Source organism: Hemicordylus capensis, chromosome 1, assembly GCF_027244095.1.
Source record: "Hemicordylus capensis ecotype Gifberg chromosome 1, rHemCap1.1.pri, whole genome shotgun sequence".
In the NCBI taxonomy this organism is placed as follows: Eukaryota; Metazoa; Chordata; class Lepidosauria; order Squamata; family Cordylidae; genus Hemicordylus; species Hemicordylus capensis.
Window position 1 is genome coordinate 17,394,678 of NC_069657.1, and position 21,908 is coordinate 17,416,585.

Consider the following 21,908-nt stretch of genomic DNA (forward strand, 5'->3'; position numbering starts at 1 on the left):
AAAATCAACACAGATTAAAATACACAAGACATGATAAAAACAATAGCATAAAACAGTTATTAAAACAAATTATTAAAATTCTAATTAAAAGCTTGCAAGAACAAGGAGAGTCTTGTGTGTGCTATTAAAGGTAAAACTGCATAACTGTATGGAAGTAAAACCTGAGAATCAGTTGTCTAATGTTCAAATGGTTTATGGGCAATTCCCCTTTGTTACCCATAAGCTGCCAAAGTGTAAGCGCGTTCATTTTAACTGTTATAGGATGGCATGGCAGTTCTACATTTGTTTGCTCTTAAATACTATGGCAAGTCTTCTCAACCTTTGGTCCCCCAAGTGTTGGCCTACAACTCCCATAATCCCCAGTCACAATGGTCTTCGTGACTGGGGATGATGGGAGTTGTAGTCCAGCATCTGGGGACTCTAGTTTGAGAATCTCTGGACTAAGGGGTTCTGCATCCATACAAGTGCATTTTGGATGACATCCTAAAGTTGATTTCATTATACTATTTATGCCCAAGTAATTGTTTTAATAATTTATTTCTCTCTCTCCCTTCTTCAGTTAAATGGGTTGGAGTTGGAAAGTCAAGGGAATCAATGATCCAGCTCTTTTAAACATACAAGCAACTTCGGCAACTAAAAACAGAGTCAAGTATTCATCAGCTCCTCCCTGTTCCTGAGCTACAGTCAAGATGCTGTTGAGAGCAAAGTGTTCTTCCTGGATTAAGATTAGACGTATCTTGTATATCTCTCCCCCACCCCCCAAATCAGGAATACAGAATAAGAGGAGGAGATATTTAGTGGAGGGGTGGGTGGGAAGATTACATCTGAAAAAAAGAAACACATATGGAATTATTTCTTCAAGCTGATACTAATATTGCATTGTATACCAGACTTGGAGGTGAGGCCTGTCATTGACCGAGGAAAGTCATTTTGCTAAAGCACACATAGGAAATTCAAGAAACTGAATACACATAATAGAATTTTGTATTGATTGATGTGCTTGCAAAAGGTAACTGAAAGAATAATTTTAAATTTGTAGGACTCCAACTTCAAACATTATTCATTTCGTTAAATAATTAGCATACATAGTAAATTTGAATTATAGTATATTTGAATCTGAGAAAGATCTTCTGCTTCTCTTCAGCATGATGTTGTTTTTGAATTATTGGTCTTATTGAGTGTAAAAAATCTGTTGAGAACAGTAGCAGTTAAGATAGGAGTATAATATTCAGACTTGCTTCTTTAATAAATACCAAAACAAAAAACCCACTCCACAATTTAAACCTTTCCCCCAGTATATTCTGGTGTAAAAAGTAATGCATTTATCTAATTTCAGAGGCAGGATAGTTTATCCAAAAGTTGGTACCTGTAGGTAATTGCAAAGTATGGTTTTATTTTGCATAAATCCACAAACTCTTCATAATAATGAAATTCTTGGATCTCTTTAATGCAGCCATCTATAATTAGTATATATTATGAAGAAAGAATATAATGGTGATGAAATAAGTATATTCCCATTTCTTCTTCTTTTTTGCACTTTATTTTTATTAGTTTTCTACATATCAATGTGACTTCCAGTTCATCTTTCAACCCAGTTATACTACAACATCCATATTTGTGCTCATGTTAATATTTTCTTCATATTTATATATCTAGTTATTATGTCTTAATCCTTGGTTTCATCACCATAGTAATCTATTAGTTTCATTACTATAACAAATTCCCCAACTGTTGTTTTTACATTTCAACCCCCGTTAATAAGTCCAAATTCACATTGTTTTTCATATACCGCAAAAAGGGTTTCCAATCTTCTACAAAGTTTTCTATATGACTATCTCTTACTAATACAGTAAGTTTTGCCATTTCTGCATATTCATATGCCTTCATCCACCATTCTTCTTTTGCTGGAATTTCTGCAGATCTCCATTTCTGAGCAAGAACCATTCTAGCCGCCATCGTAAGATATAGGAATGCCCAACGGAAAGGATTCAGGTCTCTTATGAAATACACATTTAAAAATCTTTTTAAGTTCATCATAAATCATATCCCAAAACCTCTTTACCTCTCTGCAGGACCACCAGCATATTCCCATTTCTTCAAACAAAATTCTTAGACCTCTTTAAGGCACACAATAAAACAAATAAAAGAACTTACAAATCGAACAAACATGTTTCAAAGTCTCAATATCATCAATGCTCTTTTTCAAGCAGCTGGGATCAGTTGAGATTAAACTCAGTAACTGAAACTAGATAACCGATCCAGGGACAGGAGAAAAGGAAAGTTGGAGGAGGAGATGAGTGACTTCTCAAAAATCAATCTTTTTATTTCTAATAAAATTTAATTGCCTCTCTCATTTAACATTATGGGTTCTAACTGTTCATTATACATAGCCTCTTTAATCTTATGCTTCACTTTATTTCCTTCAATAGCTGGAAATAAGCACCTTGGTTTGTGTAACTCTTCCTTCATGTTTTTCTTTTGTATGTTTTGCCCAGGGTTTCAATTGATCTTTATTATATTGCATATATTGCATGCCTTAAAGAGGACTAAGAATTTCATTTGAAGAAATGGGAATATGCTTATAATTTCATCACCATTATATCCTTTCATCATGATATATACTAATTATAGAAGGCCATCAGGATGTTCTTGTGTCAGGAAGCAATAAAGTGGCAGTGTGAGATGTATGTTGCACATAGTTAGGTTGGTTATGGAGCAGTATGCTCCTTAAAAGCTAGCAAAACTGAGTAGCCCAGGGGTTCTTATACTTGGGTCCCCAGATGACGTTGGACTATAACTTCTACTGGTTCAGCGCCGAACCAGTGCTCGAACCTTGGTTCATGCACATCCTTATTGGCCAATAGCTGTGCCTTTGTTTTGCCAACAGTAACATGACAGATAATGGGTGGCTTCACACGATTGACACAAAGTCTGGTTCTTGAGCCTTCTGTCCAACATTTGTAACCAACTTTTGAAGATGGGCAGAGCATGTCTGATGAATGTTGGATGGAAAACTCAGGAATTGGACTTTGGAGGGTATGCACGATATGCCTGCCGGGAGCATGTACTCCCTGGGAACCAGACTTTGTGCCGACCGTGTGACACCACCCCACAATTGCTTACCTGGGTCATTGAAGTAGGCTCTGGCCCACACTTGCCACAATAAGCTTGCTTGTATTTTAAGGTGCCACAGAATTTTTTTGGTTTTGCTACTAGAGACCACTCCGCAGTACCTCATCTAGGTTATTATTTTTTAAATCCTCTAGACTTCCTCGCCATGTCTTAATGAAAACTTACTTTCTATTGCATAGATCATGTGGGCTTACCTATAGGTCTGAATTATTATTGTTGTTGTAAAATGCTTTTGAAAAGGTACTCTCCATTAGGGTAGCTCTGTGTATCTAAGAGAAACACTGCTAATTGGTTTGCATTCCTGTTAGAAATGGCTGAGGACCCTTCCTTCAACTTGCAGTTCCTCAGCACCTGTGGACTTGGGCAAAGTTAACTAATGTGACTCCTGCCTTGTATTTACTAAGGTTGGATCTATGCACGTTAGCAATTGCTCACAGGAAACAATCCACAAGACTTGCGGTGTATGACTCTTAACCCTAGTTTTGTATTTGAAATGACATTGCTGTCCACTGACTGCATCTGGCTGTTCCTGTAGCCTTATTTTATTTGACTGACAGAGAATTTTCTTGAATTGTTGATTTTATTTACTGGAAGTATCTGTTTCCACAAAATAATACTACTGAATAAAGTTCAGATTGCTTTATTTATTAGAGAATTACTGTACAGTCCACTTGGTTATACAGTGTTAAGGAATTTGTCTGAGGTTAATAATGAATGTCAGTCTCTTGACTGTTTCCTGTTGTATATGATTTGGTTATAATAATTTAGTATAACTCTGCTTAGCACACAGGCAATATTACTAATCTGCTGAACTGAAATGATGGCAAGATGAGGAAAATGCCTTAATTGTATTACAGCAAGGACCAAAGGTCTGGTTCTAACTAACACTTTTTTGATGCTTTGTATTGCACTGTTGCTGGTGATAGCCAGGTGTGTGCATGCTACAAATGCACAAAACATATACTTAATGGGGTTTTTGTATATTGTAAATGGAGCTGTACCTGTTTATCCTACAGCTCTTTCCTTTTGCTTAATAAAGCCTTACATGAATAAGGAGTGCTGAATTTTGTCTTCAGATCCTTTTTTTTTCACTCACAGGAAATTGAAGCTTGATCATATTCTGCTGCTGGCTTGCTGCCCAGTTAATGTATTTTAAAGGAACAATACTAGATTTCACACCATCCCAACCTGTGTGTGGTAGAAGAAAAGAATTTCCATTTTTTTCTAATGTGTTTGAAGCTCAGGGAGGTGGGGCCATACAAGTAGTTCAGCAGTAGAGCATCTGTTTTGCATGCAGAAGATCCTAGGTTCAATCCCTGGCTTCAGATAGGGGTCTTTCCTAGTCCTGCCTGGAGAAAGAGGTTGCTGCTGGTCCCAGTAGACAATACTCTGCTAAATTGACCAATGGTCTAACTGTATAAGGCAGCTTCCCATGTTGCTTTGAAATGTTGGTTTTATACTAAACTCACCTCCAAAAAGTCAAATATCAATTCATGTGCCACAGGGTTCAGACTCTGCATCTGTGCACTCAGCCTCTGCAACAGTAAAATTTCTTCTATCAGCATCTGTTTCCAAAATATTTATCCAAGAGCCCGTTACTGTAGTCAGAACAATACAGAGCCTGGCACTTCTTCAGACCAGGCATCTTCTAAGGCCTTTCCACCAGTCCCCAGGATGTTGAGGACCAAATTAGATGTGAAATAATTCCATATTTTTGAGACTCCTGTATCTTTTCTTAAAGAAAAAGAACTACAGGGGCCCCCAATTTGGAGAAGGGCCTTGGTGAGTTCAATTGCAATTTTTTAGGAGTTTTTTCCTTCCAGTAGTCACCTTTTACTATAAACATTCCATTTTCCCCCTTGGAACACCCTGTGCCATGACTTAAATCCAAAGAACCCCCGTGCCACCACAGCCATTACATGAAGAGGGGAAAACATGAGCACAATTTCCGCTCTGTAACTGATAGCTGTGTTGGCAAGGACATTTCTAAGCTGGGATGTGAGCAAAATGTAAAAACTTTCTCCATCCTCCATGCCACAGACCTGATCGAAATTCCAAATGCCCCCAAAGCTGTTATTTGAAAAAGACAGCTAGCTCATAGACTTCCCATGTTGCATCTAGTTTGGCCTTTTAGGATAAATTGAATCCAATTTCTTATTGGATTCTTTAGAGCAGGGGTGGGGAACCTTGGCCCTCCAGCTGTTGTTGAACTACAACTCCCATCATCTCCAGCTGGAGGGCCAAGGTTTCCCACTCCTGCCTTAGAGGCTCACTAAAACATAGTAGGCTGCAGGGGCTTTGCTAGGTACTTAACATGGAGGAGGGAAGTGGCTGGTGAAATTCATGACAAAATGGTTGTGAGGTCTTGGTGATCTCAGTTTATTGTCTTGAACCTTGCCCCTAGACCTTTCGGTGCCAATTCCAGAGAGCACTTCACCAGTGGCTGAAAATTCTGATCAAGCCAGCCAAAAAGAACTCTGATTGATTGGTCCCTCCTTCCTATGGAGGTGTGTGGGGACCCAACCTTGAGAATCCCTGCCCTAAAATATTGTACATTGTTATTGATTTAAATTGAAAACCACTTTGGGATGGGACTCTCCACTTTTGACACTTGTGTGTTCAGCAGCATTCTTTTGAACACCTATGATTTCCACAACACCACCCAGGGAGGGTCTTGGCAGAGAGAAGGCATTTCAACCAAGATCTCCCACATTCAAGGGCCAGGACTTTATCCACCATGCAATACAAACTCCTACTGACTGGAGCATCAGCTGATTAGCAGCTCAATCCTCACTCTCCTGAAAGGGTGTCAAAACATGGATACAGACAAGAAAGATTTGGTGGTGGTGGTGAGTTGCATTTTGTTTAAAAACCAGTCCATCCAACAGCAGATGTTGCTTAGATTTCTAAGCTTTGAGAGGCGATTAAAGATGAGATGTGTGATGTTGTCAACACCTCAGGCAACATTTGGCAGTTCTAGCAGAAGACGTATGTTAGCCCTGCTAGGGGTGAGTGGCAGCATGTTGGAAAACATTCACAACCAAACATTTTGTTGATATTGCATGCCTGCCTTCAGGCACACAACACTATGAATGTCCTCCATTAGACATTTTGAAAGGAGAGGGCCAACACAGCACGGCTATGCACTGCTCATTTCTGAACACATTTCAGATTGACAGTTTCCAACCCGATCTTTCAAAAGCAGATAGACCTTTCTTGTGATTCTTTCTCACTGCAACACACTGATTCTAAATCTGTAGCGAGTTAGACACACAGGCTCACGTGCAGCACAGCGCAGATGGAAGAGTGGGGGGGCATGTGCTGGATCCATGTGGGTTGAAACCATGTCCTTGCTTCTCCCAAGTTCCGAGAGGCTCCATGGCTATTACAGACTGCATCCTTGCTGTAGTGACATGCCTCCCGTCATTTGCTTATTGCTGTGGTTATGACGCAATGCGAGTTCGGAGGCAAAGGGGATGAGGCATGATGCTTTGTATGTGAACCAGTTTATCTGGCTTTCCCCCCAGGACACATTCAGAAGACCAATAAGGCCTGGTCTACATCCAGGGGCAGCCTTTTCATGAGGCATGGGCGAAGTAGTCGGCTTAAGTCCAAGTGTGGGAAGGGGCACAGGGGGGCAGCAAGTGCTGGGCCCCTGCCATCATGGGTGCCACCCACACCACTGATCCCTCTAAGGTGTGCGCACATGCACTTGCTCACAAGTTTTCTGATGCCCACTCAGTTAATTTTAGATCCCACTCAGGTTAGGAAGCTGCCATATACTGAGTCAGACCATTGGTCTAGCTAGCTCAGTATTGTCTTCACAGACTGAAAGTGGCTTCTCCAAGGTTGCAGGCAGGAATCTCTCTCAGCTGTATCTTGGAGATCCCAGGGAGGGAACTTGGAACCTAGATGCTCTTCTAGGGGGACAAGTCATGCTTGCTACCACAAGACCAGCTCTCTTAGGAATTCTCTTAGAATTAGGAAGGCCCCACTCTGTATTCAGGTGCGCGCACAGTGCTTTGATACTGCTGCCCAGAACAAAACTCATTCTGCACAGAGATGGGAAAAAAATTAGAGGGACCACTGTACCCCATTATCCACTACTGCTGCCCTTCTTCACCCCATTGGGACAACTGTTTCATTTTCCTTTCCTTGCCCTGCCAGGGTGCTCCCACACCCAACTTGAGCTAGGATCACCTTCTACCACCACTTCCTGGGCCGATGGGAGAGGAGAGCTGGTCTTGGTGTAGCAAGCATGACTTGTCCCCTTAGCTAAGCAGGGTCCGCCCTGGTTGCATATGAATGGGAGACTTGATGTGTGAGTACTGCAAGATATTCCCCTCAGGGGATATAGCCACTCTGGGAAGAGCAGAAGGTTTCAAGTTCCCTCCCTGGCTTCTGCAAAATAGGGCTGAGAGAGATTCCTGCCTGCAACTTTGGAGAAGCCGCCAGTCTGTGAAGACAATACTAAGCTAGATAGACTCAGTATATGGCAGCATCCTCTGTTCCTATTATGACATAGTCTGAGAGTGCTCACAAGTTGCCACAGGTGTCTGGCATCACAGCCTGAGAATGGTGAGCACCCACATCCCTAGATGTGGGGTGCATCATACTTTCATTTGCCCCAGGCAGCAAAACACCTTGGGCTGCCCCAGTCTACAGATGCAGCAGAATGAGGTGGCAGAATGCATGATGCCACTTTAAGAGGGGAAGATAGATATTTGTATGTGATCCATTCTCCTTGCAAAGGAAAAATTAATCCAGTGGGCAGTGTGTTGAGTCAGAATCCTTCTCCCTGATATCTTAGTCGTCCCCCCCTCTTTTTTTTTTTTTTTTTTTTTACTAGCAAGAAGCTTTGCAGGGATAATTCAGAAATCCTCCATCTGCACTGCAGTGTTAAATGATGCAGCTAACCCCACACCACCACCACAGGATTCCATCAAACCGCCCAGAGACATAAGTTTTGGGCAGTATAAAAATATGTTAATCCGATTCTGCTGCATGTGTGTTCGTTTTTCTTTAGGGATATGCAGAAATTCTATCCTGTGAGAAATGTTGCTAGTCTCTTCTTTAGCTTCTGTTTAGTTTTTGGCTTCTTTTAAACTTCTTTAGGTGTTTTGGACAAGGAATAATACTAATCTGTTGCATTCTGAGGAAAACCCACATTTTAAAAACACCAGATGACCTACCTACTTACAACAGAATGACTATTATCAGTGGCTGACCTACAGAGGGTTGTGCAGCCCTCGGGGACATATATTCAGGTGGCACAGAGGGCTGCTTGGGGAAGGAGAAGGCATCAAAAATTGCCACTGGAAATGAATTGGGAGGCTGCTCTCTCAGTGCACTAAGAACATGAGAACAGGCCGGCTGGATATAATCCAGCATCCTGTTTCACACAGTGGCCCACCAGATGCCACTGGGAAGCTCACAGGAAAGAGCTGAGGTCATGCTTGCTGTTGCTCCCCCACAAGTGGTATTGAGAGGAATCCTGCCTCTGAGGCTGGAGGTGGCCTATAGCCCTCCAACTAGTAGCTGATGATAGACCTCTCCTCCATGAAGTGATCCAAACCCCTCTTAGAACCATCCAGGTTGTTGGCTGTCACCACATCTCATGGCAGAGAATTCCACAAGTTGATTATGTGTTGTGTGAAATACTATTTGTTTGTTGGTCCTAAATTTCCTGGCAATCAATTTTATGGGATGACCCCTGGTTCTGGAGTTATGTGAGAGGAAGAAGAATTTATCACTATCCACTTTCTCCACACCATGCAAGATTTTATAGACCTCTATCATGTCTCCCCACAGTCTTTTTTCTTTATATCTTTAAAACCAATATAATTTTTTTTTATAAAGATACAAAAGTGAGGGGGGGGGGAGAAAATGAAATTAATATAAGATCAAAAGAATAAGATACATCTCCGAACTTGCAATAGCCACTAATAAAAACAGTTTTACATACTTGTTTAGCAAACTTATTATCCACAAGTACATTCTTATCATCAAAGTTGTCTAGTCCGGCCAAGCATCCTTTTAAAGCAAAATCCAAGGAAAAAAGTATAGTGACAAAAGAAGTGGCAACTCTATCAGTTATGAGCTTCAAATTAAATCTGAATCTCATTGGTTTTTATATCATTCAGGTATTTAGCGTATTATCTCCCACAAAATATTGAATAATTACATCAAGGCAAACTGAGAAAAGGAAAATGATAGTAATAATAATAATGAAAGAAAATGGCAGAGTGAAATAATCTGTAATTAAATACAGTTTTTCTCTAAACAATTTGATTTTAAAAAGGAAAGAAAGAAATTGAAGGACTACCAAAAATATGGCAAAAGCTTTGTTTGGAAGCCTATCAGATTAATTAGAAATAGATAATACCAAAGCAGAAAAACAAAGATGTTCAAATTAGTAAATATAAAAAACTTATTTCCTACTAGACAAAGGAAAATTAGTAAACTAAAACATTGTAATAATTTATACTGGAATAGAGTGGGTGGGGGAGCCTTTTATCATCAGTGACCCAGGCCAATTGGTAATGCTATTACACTAAAATGAAAATAGTAAAATGCAGGAACAAGAAAAAGCCATAACAAAGTTATCAAAGACTTGTCAATGAACCAGTCCAATTAATAATCCAGTAAAAGCTGAAAAGAGAGAAAATAATGCAGTTAAGATTTATTTTGAATCTAAAAACAGATGAATCCAAATCTTTTTAACTTCAGAGAAAGGATAATGTCTGGCAAGTAAAACCCATCTGTACCTGAATGAGTTTGTGAAACATTTAGCTGTATCGAAGATTGAATATCTAATCTTTCCCCTAAGTCCCATCATATAGTCATTTCCAGGATCTGATAGAGTATCACGTGAATTCCCCAGCGTTTGTCTATCAATGCAACTATCCTGGGAAGCCTTATGTTGTTTAGATTGCATTGTCTCACTAGAAGTCATCTGAGATCTAGCCTCTGAATCGGTCTGAAATCCCTCCTGTTGAAAAGACAACTTTGCAGTCATACTATCTATTTGTGAGGAGATCTTATTAAGCTCTCCCATAACTGAAAGAAAAAATTGGTTATAGGACATCATTTTAACAGATATGTTAATCCCTACTTTTTAAAACAAGCTTGCTAAATTCCCTACTTTGTTTACCCCCAAGCAATTTCACAGGGAATAATAATGTTCAGTACATGTGATCTTCAAAAAGCAACTTCACAAAGAAGTTTCCTTCAAGTTAAAAATAGGCCCAAGCTGAATTCCCTCTTAACAGTAGTACCAAGCAGAATAGACAAGGGAATACTTGAGCTTGACTATACTTTGGTAATGCAGAATTCCTGAATAATGAGTTACCAAGTAATATTTACAGGGAATGCAAGAGTTAATACAGGAATTTACCTAACAGTATAGTTCCTCATCTAAAATCAGGCACTAAAGTCCAGATTAACGCACGTCCATTATTATCTGACAATTAAAATAACACGAACTGTTTTTCCTGGGGAGAGAAGAAACAGTTAAAATAACCCCCAGTATCCTCTGGCAAGTTAGAATATGCTGCGTTGGGAAGTTTTCAGCTTTCTCAAGTCCTTTACGAAAACAAACTGGAACCAGGTGTTCTGTTTCAAGATAAGAGAAAAAGTTCTCATGGGTAGATGAAACAGTTCACTAATTGTTCAACACAGTCTTGGGAACCAGTTCAAAGCTTTAAATCATGCTGTCCCGAGACTGATTACAATGGACCTTACTCGAAGATTGCTTAGGTTATAAATCCACAATTGTACTTGAAAGCTGTAAATATTGTCAATTATCCAGGCAGAGTCTTCATGACCTTTCTAGGAGGTTAACACATTTTATAAAGATTTAACCATACACAAGTCTTCACTCCCAAGACAATGAAAAATGCTTTAAATTTCTGAAACTATAGTTCTAAATTAATAAGCAGTCTAAAGACCAAAACTCCATTAATATCTGATGATTAACATATTAAAGGTTCCTCTTCTTCCCAGAGGCAAATAGTGGTTAGTTTGAGCTCCAAAACAGATAAGAATATGTCATCCGGGGGATGACAGCTTTCTCAGGATAGCCTGCAGATGTTCTGCATGAGAGATAGGAAGCCAAAACTCTCACAGCCGAGAAAGATTCTTCTTTACCAATGCCATGCAAAAAAGGGAAAGAAAAGAAATCCAGTCCAACTTCAATAACAGCCTTCTATACCCGTCATATAGTATTAGGTGGTGTTCATTACTCCAAAATTATTTAAGCTGTAAATCCTTAAGCAACGTAAAGTCAATGACTGAAACCTGAGACCGCAGTCTCATTCCATTCGGTTAAAAACTTTAATAAGGTTTAACATCAGAATCCTCAAATAGCCTGGTAAGACAGTTAAAGGTTTCAATATTCCATTAATGATAGTCATCAAAAAAGCATCCTTAGATTGTAATAAAATGTTAATCCTTATTAATCTGGTAAAATGTAATAAAGTGTTGATCATTGCCAAATTGCCAAAGTCCAGTTTCAGTTGGAATTTGACATCAGAATCCTCAGATAGTTTGATAATAACAATTAAAGGCTTGAATAATCCATAAGAAATTCGTAGATGATCGTCATCCAAGAAAAGGGGGAAAAAACCAAAACATTGCCAAAACAGAAAAACGTAATAAAATGTTCAGTTGTCTTTTTTCTAAACTAAAAAGCCCCAGCTGCTGTAGAGAGCGGTTGCCCTCTCCTGCACCTTTTTCAGTTCTACAATGTCTTTTTTTAGATGTGGTGTCCAGAATTGTATGCAGTACTCCAGGCGTGGCTGCACCATCATTTTGAGTAAGGGCATTCTAATATTAGCAGTTTTATTTTCAATCCCCTTCCTAATGATCCCTCGCACGGAATTGTCCTTTTTCACATTGAGTCGGAGCTGTCCACCACGACCCCAAGATCCCTCTCCTGGTCAGTCTCTGACAGGTCATATCCCATCAGCGTATACTTGAAGTTGGTTTTTTTTGTCCCAATGTGCATCACTTTACACTAGCCAACATTGAACCGCATTTGCCATTTTGTTGCCCACTCACCCAGTTTAGAGAGATCCCTTCAGAGTTCCTCACAATCATTGCTCTGTATGTCTCCCAGTGACCAAAAGCTAGAAGAGCCTCTGTAGCATGCTGCTCCTCAGACCCACTATTAGACGCCTCCCTGGTTACAGGGTGACTGAAGGATTGACTCCCACTGAAGTGATTGGTTCTTCAGGCTTGTAATGCTTGCTGCCACCACGTACCCTCCTTAAGGAAGGCCCAAAGGGAAGGTCCTTACTCCACTTCCGTCTGGGTATCCTATCCTGTGAAGAGTAGGAGACCCAGACCACCCACCATCCCCAATAAAGAACCCTCAGAGGACACATGCAACTGGTGTCCCTTAGGCTTCATGGCTTGTTAACATGGTCCTAGGGAACTTCCCTCCCCTTTCCCACAGAGCATTCCCAACCAGTGCTATACAGAAGAAAGTTCTTGTAATTCTCTGAAGCACTTGTTGAGAAAATATAAGGGCTGGTAGTAGGAAAAACAAATTAGTTTGTAGGATTCACAGGCACACCAAAACAAAAGAAACAAACAACCTAATGCAATGTCCAATTAAGAACTTTTTCTACCACTGTGTTTGTTGTTATTGTTTTTAATCAGATGGCAGTTCTTCCTTAAAGGTTTTCTTTTTCTGTAGCTTTCCCTTCAGCTTTGTCAGTCCAGGCTTCCCACTGAGGACCTGGGGGAAAGAGAGAGACCCAGCCTTTTCTGGCTGCTCTCTCACCAGCGTCCACCAAACTGAGTCACAAGAACAGAAAGTAGCTCTAAACCAAACTAAGCTATTGACCCCTCTTCCCAAAAAGAGAAAATAAACCCCTTTTTGAATTTGATTGGTTTCAGGCTGGGCCTGGCTACCAATCACAGGGCTCCTGTGGAATTCCAGGCCCTGTTAACCCCTTGCTACCCACTACCCTACAGAGGTTGCTGGTTCGAATCCCTGCTGGTATGTTTCCCAGACTACAGGTAACACCTATATCGGGCAGCAGTGATATAGGAAGATGCTGAAAGGCATCATCTCATACTGCTTGGGAGGAGGCAATGGTAAACCCCTCCTGTATTCTACCAAAGACAACCACAGGGCTCTGTGGGCACCAGGAATCAACACCGACTTGACAGCACCCTTTACCTTTATGTTTACCTGGGAATTATATCAGTCAGAGGTGCTCTTCCCCTGGACTTCCAGGCCGGTCCAGGGCCTCCACACCCCCTGGGAGCCCTAAAATCCCTTTTAGTCTGTCCACGGTGGTATGTTTGTTAAAAATGTGTTTAAAATACTGTGGGTGTGGGGCTACCAAAGGCCTTTAGGTCCAAGGCTCCAAAATTACCTAGGTGCACCTCTGACTGCAGTGAATCCCAAAGTCATTCAAATGTGAGCCAAATGTGTAGTAATAGGTGTGCACACCAAGTAAATGGATAAAGGATTGTAGATGTCTCCTATGCATGTTTACTCGAAAGTAAGTCCCACTGCATGATTCAATGAGTCTACACCCAGCTCCGTTGCCAGGTTGGCATTTAATGTTAAAACCAAATAAGCCCCCCAAAAGCCAAGAGGCGAAAAAGGCCAGAACACCAAGCATAGCTTAATGAACTGGTTATGTGTACTACTATTTCATATATTTATTTATTGAATTTTTATACTGCCCTACCCAATTTGGCTAAGCGTACAAGCAAAACAAAAACAGTTAAAATCAGTCACCAATAAAAGCAATTTTTTTTAAAAAGCATAAAACAGTCAGTTAAAAAACAATTAAAAACCCCTTAAAACAAACCCCAGTACATTAAAAAAAACCCTACAACAATCTAAAAACCCTGGAAGGCCAGGCCAGATGGAAAACCAAATCTCTGCAGGACACAGGCACCCTCACCTGGTCTACACGTGCAGCAAATGAGGTCCCCGACATGTCCTCCTTAACCCGTGTCTTTGCTGTGGAAGGAGAGAAAGGGCACGATGAGAAACAAAACATTCTTGGGCTGCAGCAATCCTATGCAAATAATATCACACACTCTGCATACAAGCAGAAGCTTTCACACACACACTTGCACATGAACAAAGGCCTTCGCACCCTTCCCCGCAATACTGTAAGAAAAAGCCCAAAGAAAGCCAAGCATAAAAAGGCCAACAGAGGCCAAGCATAGTTTGAAATGTTTTTCATACTCACATCACTGGAAAAGCTCCAGATCCAGGTCAGCATCAGACTCATCACTGTCTGCCACTGCCCGAGTGGATGTGGTGGCATAAACCTTGTCCGCTTTGAAGTTCTTTAGCATTTCGGAAGAGGCAGTGAAGTCTTTGCAGCATTTGCCTGAAAACACCAGTTCTGCCCTTATTCTTATGATGGCATCAAGGAGATTCAGCTGCATCCTGTTCCTTGCCTTTGTTTTAACAGAGGATACAAGGGAAAATATCCTCTCAACTACAGCATCGCTGACAGGGGTTATTAGGCAAGTAAGGGCAAAGTTGGCAAGCCCTTTAAACGCTGGATGCTAAAGTACACCCAGCCAAAACTGTTCAGTGTCTGTTGGGAGTCCATCTTTCTCAAATTGAGCTTCTTCGTTCCAGGCAACACGAGGCAATTTTCTGTACTGCTCTTCAATTGTGCTGACGTCGTTTCCTGCATGCAGCTGTACAAAGGGCAACTCTGAAAACCTAGGCCTTGAAGCTTGATTCAAAACTATTACAGGGCTCAATTTTGATAGATTTCCAAATGTATCTCTGAGAGCTTCTTCCAGCATGCACAGGCAGCTTCCTTTGACATTGTCTATTTCCAGATGAGCCTCAGCACAGTTGTTCTTCTGCTGCAGGAACTTATTACATACAGTTAAGAATTTGACACCAAAATCAACTTCATGAATATTTTTTTTCTGTCCTCTGGCATCATACAATCTGTTCTGAAGACTCTCATGGTGTAGGAATAGTTGTTTGCACAGTTCATGAGCTTTGGTTTTCTGAAAAAGGCTGTTCAGTCTTTCAAATTCCTGCACAACAGGTGTTGCAAACTCAAAGAACAAGTAATTTTTGTAGTCCCACAGCATTTCCTTCAGGAGTCTTGCTTTGAATTGTATGTCTAACATTGATTGGGCTAGTTCAACGGTAGTAAAATAAGCCCTCAGCTCTTCCCAGTTCATCAAAATGTTGAACATGAGCTTTGCACGCACAAGCCACTGCATAAGTGAAGGTTTTTCAAAGGGGAGGGGGGCAGTTCGAGCTGGCTTGAATTCTGTGGCTGTGTTCGTCGCTCTGAACAACTGTTTGTATGCCTCTCGCCTTAAGTCACTGTGGCAGAACCAACCGGGTATTTCTGACAGCAAAAATCCAATATTTGATGGCAGCTTGGATGCTGCACGTTGAATGCACAGTGCCAGCGAATGACAGATACATCTGAGTTGCAGACAGGAAGGAGATGCTTCTTTTAGTCTTGACCACACAGAGTTGTTGCACCCAACCATGTTTGATCCACCATCCAATGCAAAACCAGTGCAGTTCGCAAGACTCTGGCCACATCTTTTTATTTCTTCAGCAATCAAATTGAAAATACTTACTCCTGTGGCCTCTTGAACCGGAAGCAAACCTATAAATCCAGTCTCAATTGCCTTCTTCCTATCACTGAAGAATCAAACTAGAATGCACAAGTGTCTTTGTGTTGTAATGTCAGTTGATTCATCTAGAAGGATGGCATATTTCTTGCCCTTCAAGTCAGCAATGAGCTCATTTTTTAGTGCAGGCGAAATGACATTTTGGATCAAGCATGAGCATTTTGTTCTATGTAGCTCTATGTGCTCCAGTGTGCTCCTCTTCTCCTGTGCTACCATGATGTCAGTCATGTGGTCAACTGAACTTATCACACAATGGCAAGTCATGCTTACAGCAAACAGCAGTTCTGCTGCCCTAATTTTATCAATCTCTTGCCTGGGAATCTTTGTTAGATGGAGTTGCACCTGGCCTTGTAACGGAATTCTCCGCTTGTGTTTCTCCGATTTATCATGATGGTGGAGGTTGTTCATTCTTGGCAAAATGTTGCAGTGGCACAATTTGCAGTAAGCTTCCTCTGATCCATCTGCAGCCTTTCTGACCCACACAAACGTTTTTTCCCATTTGGAGTTATACTTGCGACTGCTATTGTAGGCAGCTTTCCACTTAGGCACGGTGGCCACAGGCAAAAGAGTCGTGCGAAGAGCTGCTGTTGCTTCGAGTCCCGGGGGCTACATGGCCGCTGAAAACTTGCCGTCCTCCGCAGCTGCTGAACTGACTGTCCTGTTCATTGGATGAAATAATTGAAATGTGTGCTAGAATGTTTATTATTTATTTATTTGATTTGTATACCGCCCTTCCAAAATGGCTCAGGGTGGTTTACAATTAAAACAAACCATTAAAACAGTAAAGAGCTAAAACAAAAATTTAACAGCAATATAACAATTAACAATTTAAAAACATTTTAAAACAATTAAACAACGGCAGTAATTAAAAACCCTGAAACCGGGTTAAAATATTAAAACCAATTTAAAAACCCTGGAAAGCCAGCCAGGCCAAACAGATACGTTTTAAGGGCTCTCCTGAAGACTAATAGAGAATTCAAATTACGGATTTCCGCAGGGAGCGCATTCCACAGCCCCGGAGCAACGATAAAGAAGGCCTGCCTCTGAGTCGCCACCAGACGAACTGGTGGTAACTGGTGATGAATGTCCTCAATGACCTTAATGTGCGGTGGGGATCACGCAGTGATCAAGTTAGTGTCTTGGATAACACTTCCATTACAAAGCACCATCTCTTCAAAGCAAAAATAATTCTATATTAACAACTATTATGCATTTCGTAGAACTAGACCAATTCTAGTCTTTATACTGAGGCAGTAGGATTGCTCCATCACTGTGGTGAGCAATCCATTAAAGAATCACAACTTACATAAATAAATTACCTGGCTTCAAACTCCACAATCAAGAAGTATCAATTGGATGGATTTCTCCACAACAAATCTGTTTGTAAAGAATGAAAAGAAAATTAGTAGATGTCAAATTCAAAATTAGATTTAAAGTGTTTGCAAGGTAGTATGCAAAAATATGAGTTTGAAGTATTATAAAAAAAAGCAAACTATAATATGTTTTACTTGGAGGACTGCAGGGGCGTAACTATAATAGGGCAAGGGGAGGCAGTTGTCTGGGGACCGGCTGCCTAGAGTAGGGGTGTGCACGGAACCACAGAGCTGCGGTTCGGCACTGGGGTGGGGGGTTCCATTAAGGGCGGGGGGGGCTTTACTTCCTGCGGTCTGACTCTGCGAAGTGCAGGAAGCCTTCTGCGCAAGCACGCAGAAGGCTTCCTGCACTTCGCAGATGGCAGGGAAGGGGGCGGGCGGAAGGACATCTCGCTGCCGCCCGCCCGAGCGCGGTCGGACTCAGTCCGGGCGAGATTTAAGGGGGCGAGAGAGCTTCGAGGGGGCTTCAGCAGCAGCAGGGGGCGGCAGGGAAGTATCCTGCAGTCCGATTTTTCAAACAGGAAGGAGCAGCGCGGAGCCATGGAGACAGAAGCGGGCAGCGAGGGATCCTGCCGCCCGGATTTTTTTTTATATTTACGGCGCCAAAGCTGGAAAGGGCAGGAGGGGTATGTAAAGCTCCCCCACCCTTAATGGAACCCCCCACCCTAACCCTCCCGAACCAAAACCACCCCATGTCCGGACCGGTTCGGAGGCCAGTAGAATGGCCTCCGAACCGGTCCGTGCACACGACTAGCCTAGAGCCCCCCGCCCGAGACAAATCACATGACTCCCCTGCCCACCAGGCTTCATTTCATTATTTACTGTTTAAGCGGGAAGTGAGCGAGCACAGAAAAGTTTTTTGAGGCTGCTTTCATCGTCTTTGGTTTGCACTCTGCTGTTTGTTCCTTCCCTGCCTTGATGCCACAGCCTGCTCGACTATTCGGGGAAACTGGGACAACACAGACAACAAAAGAACACATGGAGCCCTCCTCCTCCTCAGGTAGTTAGCATTCCCGCTGCCGCTGAGTAAGGGCGTGCGTGCGGGCGGAAGGCTACCGGTATGGTAGTCCTACGGGGGTGGAGTGGGGAGCATGTGAGATACAAGGGGGCCGTGCCGGGGGTATAAAAATCCAAACTTCCTCCCCATGTGTCTGTCAGCTTTAGCCCGGCGAGCATGAGGCAGGCTCCTGCTCCATAAAATGTTTTATAACAGGGGAGGCAGGGACCAAGACTGCTAATTCCTCCTCTTCCTGCTGCCCTAAGGCCACTGTGTGTCCACTCTACACACCCCACCCCACGCGAGCGACCCAACCCGGCCGGGCCAGCAGCATGCATGCGCCATTCCTCCGAACTGCACAGCAGTTAGTCGACTCTTAATTTTTACGTCACTGTCTGGACTATAGACGGGAAGCGGGGCGGGCGCAGCGTGCCCAACGCACTCGCTTGACTGCTGTGGTGTGTGCTGCTGCATGTCTGTCTTGAATTACTCTCGGCCCCAGGGGCGTAGCAAGGTTGGGGTGGGCCCAGAGACAAGATTTTAAAATGCCACCCCCCCCACTGAAGCTCAGCTCATGAAGTAAAGAAATCTTAAATGAGGCTGCTTTGTACATTGTGGACGATGCAAATCATTTAATGGTACTAGAGAACGACATGCTGTTCTGGTAGCTCCAGGTCTTAACACTCACATCAATTTCGGAGGATGAATACAACTGAAGGGAGCCCCGGCGGGTGCGCAGCTGGGGGAGTCAGTCCTGTGATTTGCCTCTGGGGGTCCCTCAAGGCAGTGGGCCCCCAGGCAACTGTCTCCCCTTGCCCTATTATAGTTCCGCCCTTGCTCGGCCTCTTGCAGGAAGGGGGGCGGTGGGCGCGCACAGCGCACCCCGACGCACTTGCTGGTGTGTGTGCTGCGTGTCTGTCTTGAACTACTCGGGGCATCAGCAGGAAGGGGGGGCCAGGGTGGTGTGCCCAACGCACTTGCTGGTGGATCGGGCAGCTAGTGGGCTCTTAAACGACTAGGCTGGGGGGTGGGCGGCCACAGCATGGAGCCTGCTGCCGTTGGAGGTGGCTGTGCAGTTGCCAGCTGACTGAGCTCCTCCATGGCTCCAAGGAACGCTGGGCACGGCAGCCCCTCCTCCCAGCACCTGTGTGACCAGATGGTTGGGGCTTGTGGAGGAGGAGGAGACCAGTTTGGCCAGCTCATTTCTCATGATGTAGTGGTTAGGGTGCTGGACTAGGACCGGGGAGACCCGAGTTCAAATCCCCATTCAGCCATGAAACTAGCTGGGTGACTCTGGGCCAGTCACTTCTCTCTCAACCTAACCTACTTCACAGGGTCTTTGTGAAAGAGAAACACAAGTATGTAGTACACCGCTCTGGGCTCCTTGGAGGAAGAGCGGGATATAAATGTAAAAATAATAATAATAATAATTTCTCGGGGAGGGGAGACGGGGTGAGGAGGCATCTTGCCTTTCTGTCAGAGTCCACTCCCAGTCTCCCCTGCTGTCGTAGAAAGTGCAGGGGAAACAGATGATGTTTTGCTCTAGTCTCGCAATTATATTTATACAATTATACAATCTTATTTGGTGAGGAAAGGGTAGGAAAATGATAGTGGCAGTGTGGCCCAGGAGGGGATGGTTTGATTGGTTTTGAAGGAGATGTGTGCCTTCTTTCATTGGCACATGGGGGTTCTGCAAAAGCAGTGTATATTAGAATTAGCCAAGTGGCTTGACTCCCTATTCTTTTACGAGAGAGGAATATTTTAGTCAAGTAGAACCTGGTCTGCCAAGGGCAACTTCCAGGTATCTGGGATGGGGGAAGTGAGTGTGTGTGCTCAATATATTTATGTTTTGGCAATGGGAATTTTTTCTCTCTTACCCACCACTATTTGCCTGAATGTGTGCAAGGGGAACTGGTTTTAATTTGAATGATTTACTTGGCAAACAAGCTGTACAATTGCTTGGAGTGCCAACAAATAAGATCCATCTTATTATTTCTCTGTGTAAACTGCCCTAAGCCATGTTTGGAAGGGCGGTATAGAAATTAAATAAATAAATAAATAAATAATAACGGATGAGTTGCATCCAGGAGACAACAGACTGATAACTTTCTTAATCTAATTACAAAAATTAATATTTGTCCTAGAGTCCTATTGTGTGTTCTTCATGGACTTCTATCTTTAAGTTTGCAACGTAGAATATATGTGTTTTTGAATTATTATAGCAATGGTAGATTTGTATAGCCAATATGAACCGTGCAGATTGGTAAGCGGGAAGTCAACATTTACTTAATTAAATGTAATTGGATTGTTAAGATATTGTAAAAACCAATAAAATTTTAAAAGCACACACACAGAAAAAATAACTGATGAGTTGCATCCAGGAGACAACTGAGATTGATAACTTTCCTAGTCTAATTACTTATAAAAAAATCTTTATATTTGTCCTAGAGTCTTATTGTGTGTCCTTCATGGACTTCTATCTTTAAGTCTTCTGAAAAGGCAACAAAAGGGCATTGTACACTTAACCAAGGCTTCTTAACCTTAGGTCACCAGATGTTGTTGGACTACAACTCCCATAAGCCCCAGACATGGCCTTTGTGGCAGAGGATGATGGGAGTTGTAGTCCAACAACATCTGGGGGCCCAAGGTTAAGAAACCCTGCACTGAACTATGGCTGGAGTTGCAGAGTTTGTACTTGGGTGAAGGACTGTAGCTGGAGTATGTGCAATGATTAAAATTTTTGTTCTGTTGTATTATTTGGTTCTGCTGTACTGTTATTTACACCTTGCAACTAGTTTGGATAGTTAGCAGAGACATTGGGCCAAGGAAACGAGAGGAAGGCAGTGACGGCAGGGGGCATTTTAAAATCTTGTCTCTGGGCCCACTCCAACCTTGTTACACCCCTGGAGGACTGGAAATCTACTGAAGCAGTGAACTTGAAACTCATACAATAGCCAGCTTAGGGAACATGTAGGTCACATTACCTACACGAACAACGCGCTGCACAGATACAAGTGACCATGCCGCTGCAATAAGCCAGACACCAGCCAGCTATTGATGTGGCTCTCCCCACAAGCTTTAATTCTCCCTGCTTGTTGTACTGATGGAAGCATGCACAGGAGGATTAAAGCTTTAGACATAGAGTATTTAACAGGTGCGGGGGGAACCTAAATTGAGATTCCTCTCCTTGTACTTGGTTTGGATTAAGAGCACATACACACCCGCGAAAAAGGAAAATTCTGGCTATAAAATAATTAGTTCCTGGAACTACAACACCCCCCCAAATATGCACCTTCCTCACTTTCTCCAAACCATAGGTGGGGAAAAACAGAGAAGATGCTTCACCTTGCTGAAAAAAAGCGATCAACTTACTGTGTACCAGTCTAGTCGAGTCCCGCCTGCAGTGAATCTCTCTCTCTCTCCTATTTGCGCAGCGCACAGCAAGCCCAGATTTGAAGAAAGGGCAGAGAGAGAGGAGTAGCAGCCGCATGGCGGGCGCTTTTAAAGAGGCCTACGGCTGGCCTCGCGCGTGATTGGTAGCTGGGTAATCTCGCACGGCATTGGTTGTTTCTCTGGGGGAGGTGGGGAGAGGGACAGACGGAGTCTATCGGGCTACAGCGAATATCGGGACAAAGCTACGCCCCACGCTGCGCCACGCCCACTCCTCCCAAACAATCACGCCCCCTGACGTTCCAGACCCACCCACGGCCACTTCGAAGCCTTCGGCTACACCCCGCCTATTCTCTCGG

At 42.8% G+C, this 21,908-nt stretch overlaps 2 protein-coding genes across 10 annotated transcripts in view; one reads left to right on the forward strand and one right to left on the reverse strand.

Moving 5' to 3' along the window:
- ADSS1 (adenylosuccinate synthase 1) overlaps positions 1-4,196 on the forward strand; it is a 38,287-nt gene extending 34,091 nt beyond the window's left edge. For both annotated transcript variants that reach the window (XM_053257349.1, XM_053257358.1), the window contains one exon: positions 560-4,196. In XM_053257349.1, coding sequence (XP_053113324.1) covers positions 560-612 — 53 coding nt within the window. In that variant the 3' untranslated portion in view covers positions 613-4,196. The remainder of the gene's footprint in view (positions 1-559) is intronic.
- Positions 690-21,900, reverse strand: LOC128327952 (uncharacterized). 8 transcript variants are annotated; one of them, XM_053257430.1, is made up of 8 exons: positions 21,532-21,887; positions 17,109-17,166; positions 14,355-16,447; positions 14,061-14,119; positions 9,900-10,746; positions 9,098-9,165; positions 4,602-4,667; positions 690-824 (listed from the first exon to the last, which is right to left on the reverse strand). In XM_053257430.1, the coding sequence occupies exon 3, from the start codon at positions 15,640-15,642 to the stop codon at positions 14,680-14,682; it is 963 nt and encodes a 320-aa protein (XP_053113405.1). In that variant the 5' UTR covers positions 15,643-16,447; positions 17,109-17,166; positions 21,532-21,887; the 3' UTR covers positions 690-824; positions 4,602-4,667; positions 9,098-9,165; positions 9,900-10,746; positions 14,061-14,119; positions 14,355-14,679. The 8 variants fall into 8 exon arrangements, with proteins under 8 accessions (XP_053113405.1, XP_053113413.1, XP_053113365.1 ...); XM_053257438.1 differs by lacking the exons at positions 9,098-9,165; positions 9,900-10,746; XM_053257390.1 differs by lacking the exons at positions 690-824; positions 4,602-4,667 and having other exon boundaries at positions 7,916-10,123; positions 10,529-10,746.
- Positions 21,901-21,908: the final 8 nt, after the last annotated feature.

Excerpts from the sequence above, each read along its gene's own strand:
- LOC128327952 (XM_053257438.1), bottom strand. The coding sequence starts at position 15,642 with ATGGTTGGGTGCAACAACTCTGTGTGGTCAAGACTAAAAGAAGCATCT.